We start from the raw sequence: 17,406 nt of genomic DNA, 5'->3' as shown, positions 1-17,406 counted from the left end.
TCCGTTACGCGCCATCTGTTTTGTATTCATGTCTATGATAATAAAATCCTTTTGTTTAAACTTTATCTAATTTAACTTTTTTGTATTCATGTCTATGATAATAAAATCCTTTTGTTTAAACTTTATCTAATTTAACTTTATTTAACCAATTTCTAGAAAGTTGCATGTAGATCATTTTTCGAAAAATAAGGCCATAAACAAGTTTCACTTCTTACGTGTGTACACTAGTACACGCACACATTTTTGAAGTGAAACTTCCTTATCGGCGTTGGAAAAAAATTTACCGTCACATTTTTCGGTTACGCGTCACTTTTTTCCGTTACGCGCCATCTGTTTTGTATTCATGTCTATGATAATAAAATCCTTTTGTTTAAACTTTATCTAATTTAACTTTTTTGTATTCATGTCTATGATAATAAAATCCTTTTGTTTAAACTTTATCTAATTTAACTTTATTTAACCAATTTCTAGAAAGTTGCATGTAGATCATTTTTCGAAAAATAAGGCCATAAACAAGTTTCACTTCTTACGTGTGTACACTAGTATAGTAACCGGCAAACATCGTGAGCAAATGACCTTGACTGCGCAGAACCGAATTTTAGATCACTTTGGTGGTGAGGGTGAGGCGCGACGGCAGGGGAAATCGTATCGAGCGCGTTATTGGTAGATCAGTCGAACCCTGCGTCCCGCACCGCGCCTTCGTTCCGCTTGCTCCCAAAAGTACGCTTGCGTACAGTGAAAAGTCTATCGTTATTAATCGTTAAGTTATTTGTTATAATTGCTTGTTGACTTTGTTGCCATTGCTATTTGTTGAGTGTTTGTTGATTTTTTATAAAAAATACACTATGCCGCGACAAACTGGTGTAGTATTCAAAAGAAAGGGTAGAAAAATTGTGTACGACGTATATTGCTTCATTATAAAACAGGGGAAGAATAATATTATGGAAAAAGTAAAACAGACTTCGGAAGCAACAAAAACATCAATGAGTACTGTTAGGTGCATTATTAACGAAGCTAAAGGCACTGGCTTGCTCGTCGTGCTTGGGACTCCGGGTAAGAAAAGATCAGGGAAGAAGAAAGTTACCGGAATGGATAGTTTCGTTCAATCTGTAATAAAAAGATGTAATCATAATAACTACATAACAAGCAGCGAAACTCCGTACCGTAGAAAGGCTTCGAAAATTTTAAAGAAGATATACATTTTAATGGCTCGGAATGAAGCTTACGACGAATTATGAAAGAGCTAGGCTTCAGATGGAAAAAAAAACAGAAAATAATCGGAAGCTGGTAATTGAAAAAAGTAACATTCGATTACTACGAATCGAATATCTTCAAAAAATAATTAATTATAGACAAAAAAGAAGATCGAACCGACCGAGTCGTAAACTACACCGATGAGCCCTAATGTCGACTTATCACGATGATGGCGACTCGGGTGATGAAAACAGTGATGATGATAATAGTCAAGATTATGATAACGAAAAAAAAATATACAAATACCAGCTTCGCTTCAACTGAACGAAGACCTGGCAACAGCTCTAGTTTTGACTTAATAGAAGGAATATCTATTTTACCCCAAGATTAAATTATTACAATTATTAACCTATATTTTTTGTTGATGTTCTAATAAATATATAAATAAATACATATGTTGATTTTAATAATTTAATTGCATTATGACGCAGAGTAAATAATGTTTTTGCACGTGAGCGTACCATGCGCAAACTTGCCCCCACTACGTCAACAAATACTCAAGAAGTTTGCCGGCTATTATACACGCACACATTTTTTTTTGCTATAAATCCGTCCGAATCCATCTATTACCGGATAAGAATCGTGACTTGCTGAGAAAATCCGGTCTCAGCGTACTGATATAAGAATTGGTTTCGCGGCGAACTCTTTAGCACGAGTACAGTTAAGTATCAAGGTTCCTCGCCTAAGCTTAATGAGAGTATAAGTGATTCGTAAAAATGTGTCTAGGGCAATCTAGCAACTGCTGAGAGTTGAAAATAATATGATCGAAAAGTTGGGGAATAAATATTAATAGTACATATTTTATATCACTCGTGAACAGTACAGTTGTAGATTATTCGAATAATTGGATCATTTTTAATCTGGCAGCTCTAGCATTTTGCTAATACAATGTTACTTCATTTCATTTCATTTCACTCAATTTTATCGTTTTTCATATAAATAAGAATATAAATTAAAATAAGACATGACCTAAAGATCTTAGTTACCAGGTCATAAAATCCCTTAAAAAAATAAAATACGTTACTATTTTTTCTACTGGCAGCACTTTTTCCCCTGAAAATAACATTATAGTATACAATATTATTATTATTTACTATGTAATTATTCTATTGTACTGAGAAATCTAAAATATGGAAAATTAAATAAAATTTGAGCAAATTATGCTTTTTTTAATTTTTCATGTCCTTGGCCATCTGTTTCCGGTCATGCGTAGTTACGAGCTTGCAACTTCCTCCCCCTCCGCCCTTCACCGCGAGTTACCGCTCGTCTTCGCAATTTGCGAAAATTCTTGAAATGGCTGCAAGAATAATCAGGAAAATTGTAAGTTCGTAAATCAGCCTTACATAATAATTTTTGCTACGACACAATTGCATGCTTCCCTTGTTGTTTTTGCTGTCGGGGTCCAAATAGAAAATTTTTGTCGTCCCAAAATAGACATAGTATAGTTATGTCGAAGAATTACATAAAAGTGCTTTTGGAGCCTTTTCGTGAGAGTAAAGTGTTCGGTCAACTTGTGAAATTGTTCTCTCCGGTCGCGAGTGGTAGTTCTAAAGATGTTAAAAGTGGGAAAGAAAAGGTTAACATATTTTTTAGAAGAGTTTTTTGTGTGGAAGTTAAGGTTATGTGATGAAGCTTTCTTGTGGCTTGTGGCAGGTGCCAGCGACCAGAGCCGGCGCTGCTCAGTACAGCACTGGCGTGCGCAAGGTTACGCTCATCCCTGGACATGGTATTGGGCCCGAGATCACGGTCGCCGTTCAGAAAATCTTCGAAGCAGCTAAAGTACCTATCGAATGGGAGGAAGTGGATGTAACAGCTGTTAGGGTAAGTTTTCGTATAGCTTTTGACCAATTGTATACTAATCACTAATTCAAGAATAGTAATACTCTTCCAAAAAAATAAATCGATTGTGTTTTCATTCAGAACTCATAAGTTCGTGCGTATTTTTTGTTTTAAAAATTTTTATAACAAAAGCTCGTTTTGAACAAATAACCACTATCGAAAAATGAATTACAATTTTTTTTAAAATCAATAATTACATTTTGAATTGATTTTTAACATTTTATTGTTTATTTCACATTTACTGAAGAGAATCTAAAATTAACATGAAAACGTAAAACTTACATTAACATGTTTCTCCAATTCATATTGTACCAGGGTCCAGATGGCAAATTCGGTATTCCTCAAAAAGCGATTGACTCTGTAAATGCCAATAAAATTGGCTTGAAGGGTCCCCTGATGACTCCAGTCGGTAAAGGCTACAGATCACTCAACTTGGCCCTCAGGAAGGAGTTTGACTTGTATGCTAATGTCAGACCTTGCAAGAGTTTAGAAGGGTAAGTAAATTATCACTTTTAACTTTAGTTATGCAATAGTTCAGCTGTTTTTAATTGTAATTGCAATAGTGACTAACTTATGCGTGAAGAGACAACAAACAACCATTAGTAAAACCACCACTTGAAAGAGTTAAAAAGAATAAACTTCAGAATTTCACATTTTGCACCATCAAAATTATAGAGACTAATTTTGAAATTTTTAGATTTTGACTTCAATTGAAAAATTGGCCTAGAAAGACTCTTTTCAGTGACTCCTAATAGTAAAAAGACCAAAAGTAGCTTATAAAGGGACAAACTTATCCATCAGTCTCTTTTGTTTCGTCCCCTTTCTCTGTCTTTCCGGTTTGAAAACTTTATTTGATGTTTTCCAAAAACATATTTTTTTGGTTGGGTTTCAATAATTCTAAAGGTGCGATTTGACAGTACTAAAGTTAGGATATAGGGTGTATGGAGCTAAACAGCACTCATGAAAAGTAAACTTACATAATAAAATCTCAAATACAAAGTGACATTTTGATAAACTTAAATGTTTTTATGTAGTGGGCTAGTGAAGAAATTTTTAAAAGATTAGAACTTAACCTTATCCAGCCGTCTCCATGAACTAGAATAACCATCAGGTGACTTAAGCTTAGCTGCTATCCTAAACAAAAAACATAAAATAAACTACATCAAGTCTAGGCAAGTTAATATTAATTGCATGTGTCAAACTAAGATGAAAACAGATAGAAGACAACCTCTAAAATACCAAAACCTCTGCCACTAGCATATTTTACCTAGTTATATCACATGCCATCCAAAAATGTACAGCTCACTCTCTTGTTTACAGCTACTCCGACAACAGTATTATAAAAATGTTTTGGTTGTCTCCCTTACACAGTTTTTTTTATTCATTAGTCCTTCGTTTTCAGAGCAATACAAAATTTGAAAGTCAGAAACAACTCAATCAGGCTCTCACCGATTTGGTGTTAACCACAATAATGAGATACAGCCATTAGTAATACTTTAAAATTAACAAAAGGATTTTTTGTAGTATGTTTGAATAATTACTCTGAGCATGTGATTATCGCTAATAATTTGGACAATTTAAACAATGAATTCTGTCAAAAAGGAAACACTATAAACAAATATGGTTAATTAGGTTAACTAAAATAATAAAACGGGCAAGTGCATGTCTGATTATAAACTGAAAATTTAGAGAGAATAATACATTATGGTATTTATACAGTTGCCTAAAAATCTGGCATGATTATCAGTATAAGTTAAAAATATTATTTGGATTTTTAGTTTGCCATCTATTAAAGTATGTTTCTTAACGTTTCAAAGTATATTTTTATTATTCTGATTGTTCAATTAACAAGAATAAATGAAAACGCTTGGATTGTGATATGCTGTAAATTTTTAATTCATCATAATTCATAACATAAAGTATATATATAAAGATTTAATCAACTCAACATAAATTTTATCTTACATTTTAAAACAATATAAATTAAAATTACAAGTAGAACCAATATGAAAGTTATTAGATATGCGTACATGATATTGTTTATATAAAAGGTCAAATCAGTTCAAAATAATTAGGTCATTTGTACAAGATCCGAGTTAAGGTAATGTCTAGACAAGATTGCATAATACTGGGGCACTCTGTACTTTTCCACTGGGGCAGTCTGTCCTTTTCCAACTTTAATGTTGACGTCCAATTTGTACATCTAGGTTTGTGAATTACAATTAGATTGCTCTGCTATAAATCCACGCTAAATATCAAATTAAAAAAAATAGTCTTCCAAATAGAATTGGCTGTTAAATTGTGTCTGTTGTTAGGTAAAAAAGTATCATGAAAGAAGTAGATTAGCTTACATACATTTTGAATATCTGATTCTATGAATGTTCTAATTAGAAGATACTCACTGATTGTTGCCCTTGTTTTGTGTTCAGATAGTTCCTCTAAAACTTTCTAAGATAAATTTTTAACAGGATAATATATTTATCAAATACACCGACCTCTGGTCTGTAAAAGTACATCGGAATCATAGAATAGTTCGAAAATTTGCACTAAGTTCAGATGCTCTTTCATAAAAGAGAATAAAGGTAATGATGCTATGTTTCATCAAATTTTTGTGTTGTATTATCTGACTTTTCATTAAGTTTAGAATAATGTTTCAGTACTAATGCGTCCAAAGTAATGTTTCGGGGTAAATTTATTGAATACAAATGCAATCTGGTTACAGTTTTGACATCCTGAACATTCCTATTATTGATTTTTCGCAACACGCCAATGTGTGTTATTTAATTCTCTTCAATAAACTGGCTAAAATCAAAGAAAAGTACAATGATTGAATCGCGCTCATCAATTTTATTTCAATCGTATTTTTTATTTAAAATAAACGATACATAAATCATCAGGGTGTAAAGTCATAGTGCATTAAATTACCATCAAATTGATCTTGAATTTTAAGACGAAGTAAATTAAAATCACAAATGAGATCAGCACGAAAGTTATTAGATACGCATTCATGGTTAGTAATAGTTTCTAGTAAAATGACAATTAGGCTCAATACTATCTGATTATAACAGTATAAATGGAGAGATGTACAGATAATTTCTAAATTAAATTTCGGAATGCGCATAGAAGATTGTTGTCCTTCTCCAACTCTTGCGATGATGCTGCTGTTCCTGTCGCACACTGAGGTTTCTGAATTCAAATTATACTTTGTTCTTTATTACAAAAAAAAAAACATAACGAGATATTTCCGAAAACACGTGGGATTTTTCGTCTATAAAGGTTGTTCCTAGACGGCAAAGTATCGTGGATGAATCTGTGGTATAGGGCTTAGGTTTAATTTGAGCATCTCAGTTCTTGATATTATAGGTGTTCAAAGTTCGAAGAGTTGGACAATATTTTATCATTCCCTCGAAAGAAATAGATGTTACTTAGTTAATTAAGTAGGGTCGTAGATGTTTCTTACGGGCTTGTTTTTAATTATATCCGTTTTCCAAATTACCACAGTTCAAATAGTTCTTCTGTTAATTTTATTTAAAACCGAATTTATTTTGTAATTCGCTCATGATAAAATGAAACTGCACATTTTTTTAGATATTTTTGAAATGATCTAAAGTACCATGACCCACCCGTAATTGACAAGCAATTTTATGGTTAGTTGTTATAGTAAAAAGGTGGGTTCTTTTCTAACTAATATTTAAATACATAGCAATAATATATACCCTTACGATAAAATTAAATATTGAAATAAATATCGGAAAATCTTTATTATCAACTGTGAATTTCGTGTTGCTCTAATAATTGATATCTGGAGACTACAATTTTTTTAGCCGACTGCCAAAGGGGGGGGGGGCAGTTTCGAATTAAAAACATGTCATGGAAATAGTAAACAGTAGCGAAAACTAAAATATTAAAAAAAAAAACTGCATATTCTATTTCATACAAGTGGTTCCTGAAATCGAAGACAGCACTGATGGATGTCGATGCTCCATAAAAAAATTTAAACCTCACACCTCATGTGTAAAAGTGATTTTACCTCGATTGAGGGAGCAATAATGCGAATTACCACAGAGTTTCAATGGACAAAAAAAAACAAAAACCAATTGAAAAATATTCAAACGTTTTTAACTTTAAATCGATATAAATACAATTAATCACGTCGAATGTAGTACGTGCTTTCTATAAAAAAATAATAATCGCGATACCGAAGATCATCCTTGAACGATTGATAAGTTTAATATTGATTGTTATCACATGACAATGTCGTCAAAGAGCAACAATGTTGCAGAATGGACATTGACCTTATGCGATTGTAAGGCAAACGTACAATGTTAAGTTTGTAATTTATTTCACATAAAATTTAGAATAAAATAACGTTTGTGTAAAAAAAAATTGTACGATGATGTCAATTGGTTTTTTACTGGTGGTAGGATTGCCTTATTGCCTTGTGACCCCGCACGAGTAGTTAACCGCCACCAACATGCTTATTTCTGCCTACCCACCACATGACACAAGTGACTTGCTAAATATAATTTACTTCACTATTACTGGTGGTAGGACGTCTTGTGAGTCCGCACGGGTAGGTGCCGCCATCCTGCCTATTTCTGCTGTGAAGCAGTAATGTGTTAAGGCTTGAAGGGGGGGGGCAGTCGTTGTACTGCAAAGACTGAGATTTAGAACTCATGTTTCAAGGCAGGCGGCGGCATTGATGTGGTTATGTCTATGGGCTTCAGTGACACTTACACGAGATCGGCCGTGAACTCATTCCCTATCTTAGCATTAAAAAAATGGTAATTGTATCATCAATATATATAAAAGACCACGAATTTATTACTAATATCATTTTTATGGCACTTGTATGCAGCATACGGCTTATGGCTATTGTCGCTCATGGACGTGAGCAATGCCAGGGGTAGAGTCAAGCCGCTACCTACCCTTGAGTACTCCGCAAACCTCTGTTGAAGAAAGCTTTGTCACAGTGCTAACACAAAGCCACGGCTCGTGCCTAATAAAACATTGATTCTCAATGTAAGTGCTCCGCCCACAACGAGCGTTGATAAGGTACCTGCAGCGCCGGCGACGAGGTCTCAGATAGCGAGTCAACACGCTAATTGATATCAGCCGACAAAACTCGTTAGCACCGGTTACAACCATGATACGCGATTTATTAAAGCCGTATGCACACACACCTCGCAAGTCATTTGACGTTTTTACTTTTGTTATTTGTTTGTTCTGTGTGCTTATTGCGAGCGTTTTAACGTTCTCGATAGCGTAAAAGTTAACTCAAATTTGTATGGAGTTGCAACAGCGCCCCTAGCGGCAAACGTGGGCAAACGTTCCAACTGCATACAAATTTAAGTTAACTTTTACGCTATCGAGAACGTTAAAAAACTCGCATTAAGCACACTGGTGATGTGGACACAAGAAAGGAAGCCAGATAGATTCCGTAATAGACAAGTGAACTATCTAACTAGGAAATAAGATAACATTATCTCGGTCCAGATAATTATAGATCACGACACGATTTGAAACAACATGATTGTAGTCATTTCATATTTATTACGTTGTGAAATTGCTTTGTTTTACAATATGTTGGTATTAATGAACATATTTAATTGGCTAAATTTTTGGTTATCGTCATCAGTTTAAAAAAATACCATCAAAATCTCTGGGATTTCGAGGAGACAATTGCTATCGTTTCCTTCGAACGGTAATATATTATTGTTTTGCAGTAGCGATATAATTTTAAATGATTTAACATAAATTCAAATTCAAATTCAATTCAATTCAAATTCAAAATCATTTATTTCAACTTGATGTCATCAAAAACACACTTGTTGAATGTCAAAATGTAAAAAAAAACGTTAACTCTATCACCGGTTCCAAAAAAAGCCACAGTCCTGAGAAGAACCGGCGAAACAAACTCAGCGGGCTTTTTTTTTTGGATCTTGTCAAATATTTTCTCTTTTTTTTTTTTAAATAAGAAAACATTATACGAAAAAACAAGTCAAAAAAATACAATTCAAATAAATAATAATAATAATGAAAAATGAAAAGGCCAGGAGCGAACGCCTCATTCCCTTAAACGCTATTATTTATCATTTGCCCCCTCAAAAGCTTACTAAGCTACCCACCGAAAATAATCAATTAAATGCAACACGAAAAAATTACATGATACAGTGTCAAAAAGGCGTCTCGTTCTCTAGTTCATGCAGCCTTTGACCTTTGTCGAAAGGTTTTTGAACCTCGCGAACAAAGCGCCTGGGATAGTACCTCCCACGAGTCACTGTAATGAGTCACAGCTTTTGCATCTCTCGGAATAAACTTGCTCTTACGGTTCACTTACGCCTTCAAACGGTCACGGTTTACGTAGAACGCTGACAAAAACAATACGAAAGCAACAGGTTATTATAACGAGCACAGTAAGTTAAATTAATTAAGTCGTCGTGGCCTTAAGGATAAGACGTCCGGTGCATTTGTGTTGAGCGATGGACCGGTGTTCGAATCCCGCTGGCGGGTACTTTTTTTTTTATGAAATGCGTACTCAACAAATGTTCACGATTGACTTCCACGGTGAAGGAATAACATCGTGTAATAAAAATCAAACCCGCAAATTTTTATTTGCATAATTACTGGTGGTAGGACCTCTTGTGAGTCCGCGCGAGTAGGTACCATCGCCCTGCCTATTTCTGCAGTGAAGCAGTAATGCGTTTCGGTTTGAAGGGTGGGGCAGCCGTGGTAATTACTGAGACCTTAGAACTTATATCTCAAGACGTTGTAGATGTCTATGGGCTCCAGTAACCACTTAACACCAGGTGGGCTGTAAGCTCGTCTACCCACCTAAGCAATAAAAAAAACATCGAGTATTCTCTTACCTATTAAGTAAAAATTAAATAATAAATGTAATAAATTATAAATACATAATAACACGCCTTTATATTAATTATCTTCAAAAATGCTACGTGCGGGGACACTAGTGTCGCGTTATCGTTTTATCTCTTACAATTTTTTTTTTTTTATCATTTCGTGAATGTCAATGTACCGAAATGCCTAACGGGAGTCTCTTATCAAAGCGACCTTGGAATCGGTTGTGATTCTCGGGAAGTCGTGTTTTTTTTTAGTACACAATCGATTTAATCTGGTGTAGTGGTAAGTGACATGGTCACTACACAAGGGGGTCACGGGTTCGAATCCCGCCAAGGGAAGATAATTGTATGAAAAATATAAAATGTCTTTTCCAGGGTTATGGATGTATATTAAATAAATGTATGTGTATAATAAAAATTATACACTTATTTCCATTATCTGGTACCTGTAACACAAGTTCTTTACGAACTTACCACGGGACCAGTTAACGTGGCGTCATTGTTAGTAAATATTTATTTATAAAAAAAATAAAAAATCTTCAATTGTTACTATGTACGTTAATATATAAAGTTATATAAGGGCGAATTATGTGATGCACTTTTTATTGTCTATTGATTGCACTGCATTAGTTTATTGCACCTTTTAAAACTATTTTATGTTTGAGACAAGCACTGGAAAATTTATCACGAAAAATTAAATATGCACTATCTAATTTTAATAGCATATTATTGCTATGAGCCAGTCTATAAACCACTGGTGTGTGATAAAAAGATTTACAGCATTTTTTATGGTACTCCACTTGTGTATCATAATATAAATACTTGAGCATCCAATTTAGTGCTTAATGTATAATAATTGAATGATATTTATTTGAAAGGCTTACTAATGCTGATGATCATAATGTGTTTGTGTCCATGAGAAAGGGTATCCAAACAAGTCATTTCGGATCCTCCCGATCCACTAACGGTTCTTTTAGGTGCCTCAAGCACCGGTCACCGTCCTCGCCTAACCCGTCGCTTGTGACGAAGGGCTCGACGAGTAAATTAACCCATAGACACAGCCCACTGAGTTTCTCACCGGATCTTCTCAGTGGGTCGCGTTTCCGATCCGGTGGTAGATACTGCGAAGCACTGCTCTTGCTAGAGCTATTATTAGCAACACTCCCGGTTTGAGCTCAGCGAACTAACCTACACGTCAAGGAGAAGCTGAAATAGCCTAGGCATAACAAATGCAAACAGCATAGGCAGGATAAAAAAAAAGTAAACAAATTACCAAAGGGGATTGCCCACTCTCCATAGTGTGCTAGGCCCAAGATGGACATCAAATATTACTATAAAAATGTACTGATTCAAATTCTTAAATGTATTGGATATCTAAAAAATATATTGAAATTGACGCCACTATTATAAAAAATATAATAAAAATAAAAACTCGTTTTGAGGTTAATTTTCTATATAAATAAGTGTCGGATTGTGAGATACTTCAAGAACTTTTCTTTTCTTAATGTTTAAGATGTTCCTAATGTATTTTTATCCAATAGGGTATAAAAAACACACTTAATTCTTTAAATATCTATATTTTCTTCATCTTCATACACAATTAGTATCATCTAAAAATAGGAAAAGAGAGCATATACACGGTTTTAAATCTCGGTCAGGGTAAAACCACAATTCACTCAATGTTTTTTAGTCGTAGTATGAAACGTTATTGATAAAAGTAAAATAAATCGAAGAAAAATCAAAACACATCCATTTTGTACGCAAGCAGAACACCACAAGCAGCAAGCGAAGTGTCAGTCAGTCAGATTAAATTCAGTGTTGTCAGTATAAAGAAAAATAATTACATGAAATTCATATATCGATTATTTTTTTAAATAACCGATAATTGATTTTTATCTTAATCTTTTTTTTACGAGTACACATTATTTTTTATGTTTTTGTTTTAGTTGTACATATTTAAATAAAAATACAAGTTAAGTTTTTTTTTTATTGCTTAGATGGGTGGACGAGCTCACAGCCACCCTGGTGTTGCTAAGTGGTTACTCGAGCCCACATACATCTACAACGTAAATGCGCCACCCACCTTGAGATATAAGTTCTAAGGTTTCAAGTATAGTTACAAGTTAAAGTCCAATGGGTATGTCTCGATGTTATTTTATGTGCATAAAATCCATTAAAATCGTTTGATTAATGATAATACTTAAAATGATTTATTTATATACTCAAAATATTTACTTCATACGTAAAAGGATTTGAAGCTGGCAATATTTTTCCCGCAAAAATAAAAATCCTTGTTTTTTCAATAGATTTACTTTTTTTAAACTACTTATTGTAAACTATACTGGCGCTTATTTGCAAGAAAGTAAATGCATATTTATTTAGGACAAAATTAATGCACTAAGTATTTTTTCTATAATCTATTGTCCGCTTTGGGCCTAAAATGGGCCATCCCCTTTGATCTTGATTCGAGTGTTATATAGTTCCTAAATAAATTAAGAAGTATTGGCAAATCCTGTAACTCGATGTCACGTGAGTTTTGCGATGAACAAACAATTTCCAAGGTCACGGGCAATTAACACGTGCGATTGTCAATCGATTTTGTTTAAATCGCACAATTAACACAAATGTTTACATAATAGACTCGTAACAAATGAAAATATTTACCTAAAATTATACGTGATTTTTTTTTTTTTTCTTAGATCGGTGGACGAGCTCACAGCCCACCTGGTGTTAAGTGGTTACTGGAGCCCATAGACGTCTACAACGTAAATGCGCCACCCACCTTGAGATACAAGTTCTAAAGTCTCAGTGTAGTTACAACGGCTGCCCCACCCTTCAAACCGAAACGCATTACTGCTTCACGGCAGAAATAGGCAGGGCGGTGGTACCTATCCGCGCGGACTCACAAGTGGTCCTACCACCAGTAAATATATCTTTTTATATATATCTATTTATTTATTATTTACTCAGTATATTTAATAGGAATCACCGTTCGTATGTATTCATTCGAGTTTTAGTAGTATTGTTAAACACTTGTGTAAATAATTACGAAGAATACGTCGTATGCTTGTTTATAATGGAATTGTTTTTGGATATGTACTTTTTTTGGAAGATTAAATACATATTATATTGAATGGTGAAAGGCAATTTGGTTTAAGCAACATTTTTGCAACTTTGTAGGAGATAAATTTACAGTGTAAATCCATCCATTTTAAGTTTGGAAGAAAATATCATAACAAAAAACTTCTTCAGCTATTTTTTATTGAATGGATTACTCCACTTAATTGACGTTCAATTGAAAATATCGAACTGTTGCTGCTAATACCAAATAAAACACAAATTTAATTACAAAGACAAGATGTCGGTTATTATGCCAAATGTCGCTTAAATCATGTAGCCTTTCGGTCGTCGATATAAAGTATTCAAAAAAACTTTGCCCTTTTTTATGAAATCGTAATTGTTATAAAGTTTCACGGTAACCTTATATTACAAATTACAAGTAAATGGCTTCTTACGACTAGTTTTACGACACGTTTTAGTTTTGGTTTGTTGCCGATATTTCGGCGCGGTTTTGCAATCGTCATCGCGTAAGAATCCGTTAAATAATATTGTTTAGAAAAGTTTGGAAAACAAAAATTGTTCATTTAATAATAATTTAAATTGAAGAAGTAATTTGATGAGATGTTTTCACAGAAGTGGATCTTCGTTTAATTCTGGGACAGGTCACACGTCATTTAGGATCCTCCCAATCCACTAACGGTGCTTTTAGGTACCTCAAGCACCGGTCATCGTTTTCGTCGAACCCGTCGGAATTAACCCACAGACACAGCCCACTGAGTTTCTCGCCGGATCTTCTCAGTGGGTCGCGTGTCCGGTCCTGTGGTCGATTCTGCGAAGTTCTTGCTAGGGTTTGTGTTAACAACGTCGTCAGGATTGAGCCCCGTGAGCTCACCTACTTGTTAGGTTACGCTGAAATAGCCTCTTAAGGCTTTCAGCTTAGGTAGGAAAAAAAATCTAACAGCAAAGGTAGGAAAAAAAGGACAGGTGGATAGTCATCACGTTCGGTTTACTTACCACAAAGCAATCATGTTGGATGGTTGGAGACATTTCAGTGTTATTCACGAAACACTATCTATTACACTGCAGTCTTATTTATAGTCTTTTACAATAGTCGTCGATGCTGGAGGTAGGATGTACTGTAAGCCCGCAGGATGCCCGCAGGGGATAAATTACACCACCGTGCATTTTTCTGTGGTGAAGCAGCCTTGCGTTGCGGTCGGAAGGGTTGTGGTTGTGACAGCTGTGTGTACAATTGAGATGTAGAGTCACGTCTCAAGGGCACCCAATTTGCACATCTATGGGTTATAGTAACAAGGTCGTTTGTTCGTCGCATGCATTAACAAAAGGTCATTGAAGTAAAGAATAATTTGTTACGACAAAATACCACAAGAATCATAAAAAAAATTACGATAATGTAAAGTCAATTTTATCAACGAACAATTCGTAATCAAGTAATCAAATTTATATTTAATTGTCTGCTGCTCGACTCGTGTGGTCAAGGAAAAGCAACAATTATATTTTCTAAATTTAATAAATCAGGTAGGAAATTAAGGTATTCTATGTTATTCCTCGGACCTAAAACTATCGCTTTAAAAAATAAATGTTAATCCGGCGCACAGTGGGTCGATTCTATGATTTTAGTGACTTAGGGACCAACTTTGTTTTTTTATAAAAAAAAATATGTAGATAGATAGAGCTCGTTAATCTCAATAATAATTGTTTTGGGCAAAAATTACAAAAACTTTATAGTTTGGTCAGAAAAATGTGTTTTGTGATTTTTTTGTATGGAGCGGGTCACATTAAATTAAATTCCTGCTAAGTACCGCGAGGTCCCGCTTTGAAACTTTATTTTCCTTATACCTTGTCTAGTCTACTATCATTTGATGCTATGAACATGTGCATAAAGTTGCAACTCTGCCAAATAAATGGTACGAAAAAAATTAATAAATACATAGAATAAAAACCTTTATATTTTTTTTCGTAAGTGCTTTTAAGTTAAATTTGATATGGATTAGTAAGTAAAAGCATGTAATGATACCCATAATTACATAATACCTAACAACAGTACATTTAGTAGGTCTCTAATTATGCAATCTCTCTAAATATTCTATATTTTGTTTCACTTTTCGATCTTTGGGTCAGAAGACGAAAGAAGATTGTGTAAAATATCCTCATTACTCGACGTTCTACTTCTCATTCTTGAATAACAACTCTCTGTATATTTCCGAAAATCTTTATTGCGAGCTTCCGCTGCCTCTTCCGAGAGTTTACCTATACGAATGGCACCAAAGTTCTTCATTATTGTATATCACTGCCATGTGCCAACAATTTATGGATACTGGAAGGCATATATAATACCAGGGATATAAATTAACATACAATTGTGCAGTATATCTAAAAAATTCCGAAAAATTGGAACCGCGCTCTCCAGATGCAACAGAGTGAAGAATCACGTGAAACCTCTCTATTAAATCTTTACGTATTCCTGTTATGCGGGCTATTTCTTCTGCATCCCTGAAAAATCTTCTGGCAGTATTGCCATCATTGGTTGTTCCTATTCCTTGCTTGACAACATCTATAAGTAAACCGCATTCCTTTTTAAACGCTTGCTGTATAGCACTTTTTCTGGTTGTTATTTTTTCTTTGTCATCGCCCCTTGCAACTCCATTTCTTGAAGTCCAAACGATAAGACGTAAACAAAAAAAGTGTCATTTAAAAAAATTATCTCACAGGAAACTACATACGATGAAAAAATTGTGAACTAATAAAATTATATTTACCGACATGAAGTAAGCACTCCATGCATCTTATCCAGGCATGTAAAGATAGCATTCCATACTGGAATATTTCTTCATTATTTTCTCTTTGATAAGCAAGTCACTCCAAAAAACTCTGACGGTTTTGCTTTGCAAATATCACAGACAGCAGAAAATGTTTCTGACAATATGAGGTTATTTTGCCGTCTATCATCATCATGTGCAATTGATGCTTAACTTCAACTTGTTTGATTTTTGATGGCTGAAGTCTTTCTATTTCTTCTGTTATGCTAGCTTTTATAATTGTCACTGTTGACTGCGTTTCTTTTGTAAATTTAAACATTATTGGACGGCAATAAAAAGTTGATGAGGGTAGGTCGTTTTCCCAAACAATTGTTCCATCAAATTTCTGAAGCCTTATAGGAACTAGACTGACCATGAAAATAGATGAATCATCAAACTCTGTTTCAGTTTTTTGTTTATAATTACTTTGACCTGGGGCTCTATCAAAGCCTATTTGCTTATAAGCAGTAGCTCTCTTGTAGAGTCCAAATCCGAAGTAATCACATCTAAAAGCCTATATAGCGCCAAGTTTAGTAATGCTTGCATTTTAATAGCAGCTCCTTCTTCAGTAATAATTACCTCGTCTTTCCCTGGATAACATTTGGTCTTTTCTTGCTTAATTTTATATTAAGAAGGATATAAATTAGACCCATTTTCACTTGCTGCTTCTCTTAGGTTTATAAACTGCCACTTAATTTAAGTGAAATGTGGGTGATTTGACAAGTGGTTCATTATTTCTCCTACATCTTCATTTCTAGTGTTTCTCAAACTAGCAATTGTAGTAGCTTTCATTTCATCCGGGGATAACGAAAGCGATTGGTAAATTTGTTCAATGCGTCTTCGTTTTTGCCTGGATCCCAATTCTTCAAAAGGTTTTCGAGGTGCAAAAATAGATGTCGAGGCTTCTGTAGTACATTTGAGGGTGGTACATTTTTAACATCTTCAGTATTAGAAATCTCGAGCCTTTCATGTGCAGTGTTGATAGCTTCAGGTATCATTCCTTCGGGCCAGTTTATTGCACATTCTAACCAATCACATTTTTTTCTTATAAACTGTGCTAACATGCGACTACTTCGCTTCCATATTGCACTTACATTTGAACAAAATTGCGTACAGAATTTTTGGAGCTCAACATTTTTCTCTTCGGTCACGTTTATTTGATTTTGTAGGAATTGAAAGAGTTTTTTATTATCAGACAGCGACTGTAGTTGCTCTCTTAAAATCATAAATAATCCTAAATTGTTAACAAAATTATCAATTATAACGGAAGCAGCAAGATCACAACGACAATCACGAGATGTTAGTAGTAGTACGAATAAACGAACACTAGTTAGTATATAATAAACATGGTCACTTTATACTTCCAGAGACAAACAAATGTTTACTATATTTTCTACTACCCAGCGGAAGCTCGCAATAAAGATTTTCGGAAATATACAGAGAGTTGTTATTCAAGAATGAGAAGTAGAACGTCGAGTAATGAGGATATTTTACACAATCTTCTTTCGTCTTCTGACCCAAAGATCGAAAAGTGAAACAAAATATAGAATATTTAGAGAGATTGCATAATTAGA

The 17,406-nt window shown here is 34.2% G+C and overlaps 1 protein-coding gene and 1 long non-coding RNA gene across 5 annotated transcripts in view; one reads left to right on the top strand and one right to left on the bottom strand.

Annotated features, from left to right (window-relative positions):
• Positions 1-2,273: 2,273 nt before the first annotated feature.
• The window catches only part of LOC101739299 (probable isocitrate dehydrogenase [NAD] subunit alpha, mitochondrial), a 36,786-nt gene continuing 21,653 nt past the window's right edge, over positions 2,274-17,406 (top strand). The window contains exons 1-3 of one of the 4 annotated variants that reach the window (XM_038018448.2): positions 2,274-2,574; positions 2,908-3,075; positions 3,409-3,587. In XM_038018448.2, the coding sequence (XP_037874376.1) occupies positions 2,434-2,574; positions 2,908-3,075; positions 3,409-3,587 (488 nt within the window). In that variant the 5' untranslated portion in view covers positions 2,274-2,433. Of the gene's footprint in view, positions 2,831-2,907; positions 3,076-3,408; positions 3,588-17,406 lie in introns of all 4 variants that reach the window. The other 3 variants (XM_038018450.2, XM_038018451.2, XM_038018449.2) reach the window with 3 other exon arrangements.
• Positions 4,966-7,584, bottom strand: LOC134200898 (uncharacterized). Its single transcript, XR_009976007.1, has 2 exons — positions 6,019-7,584; positions 4,966-5,895 (listed from the first exon to the last, which is right to left on the bottom strand). It is a non-coding gene; the product is annotated as an uncharacterized LOC134200898 (long non-coding RNA).

The sequence above is a fragment of the Bombyx mori genome, chromosome 21 (assembly GCF_030269925.1).
Source record: "Bombyx mori chromosome 21, ASM3026992v2".
NCBI lineage: Eukaryota > Metazoa > Arthropoda > Insecta > Lepidoptera > Bombycidae > Bombyx > Bombyx mori.
The sequence above is the reverse complement of the archived record's forward strand: the minus strand, read 5'-3'. Positions and strand labels throughout refer to the sequence as shown.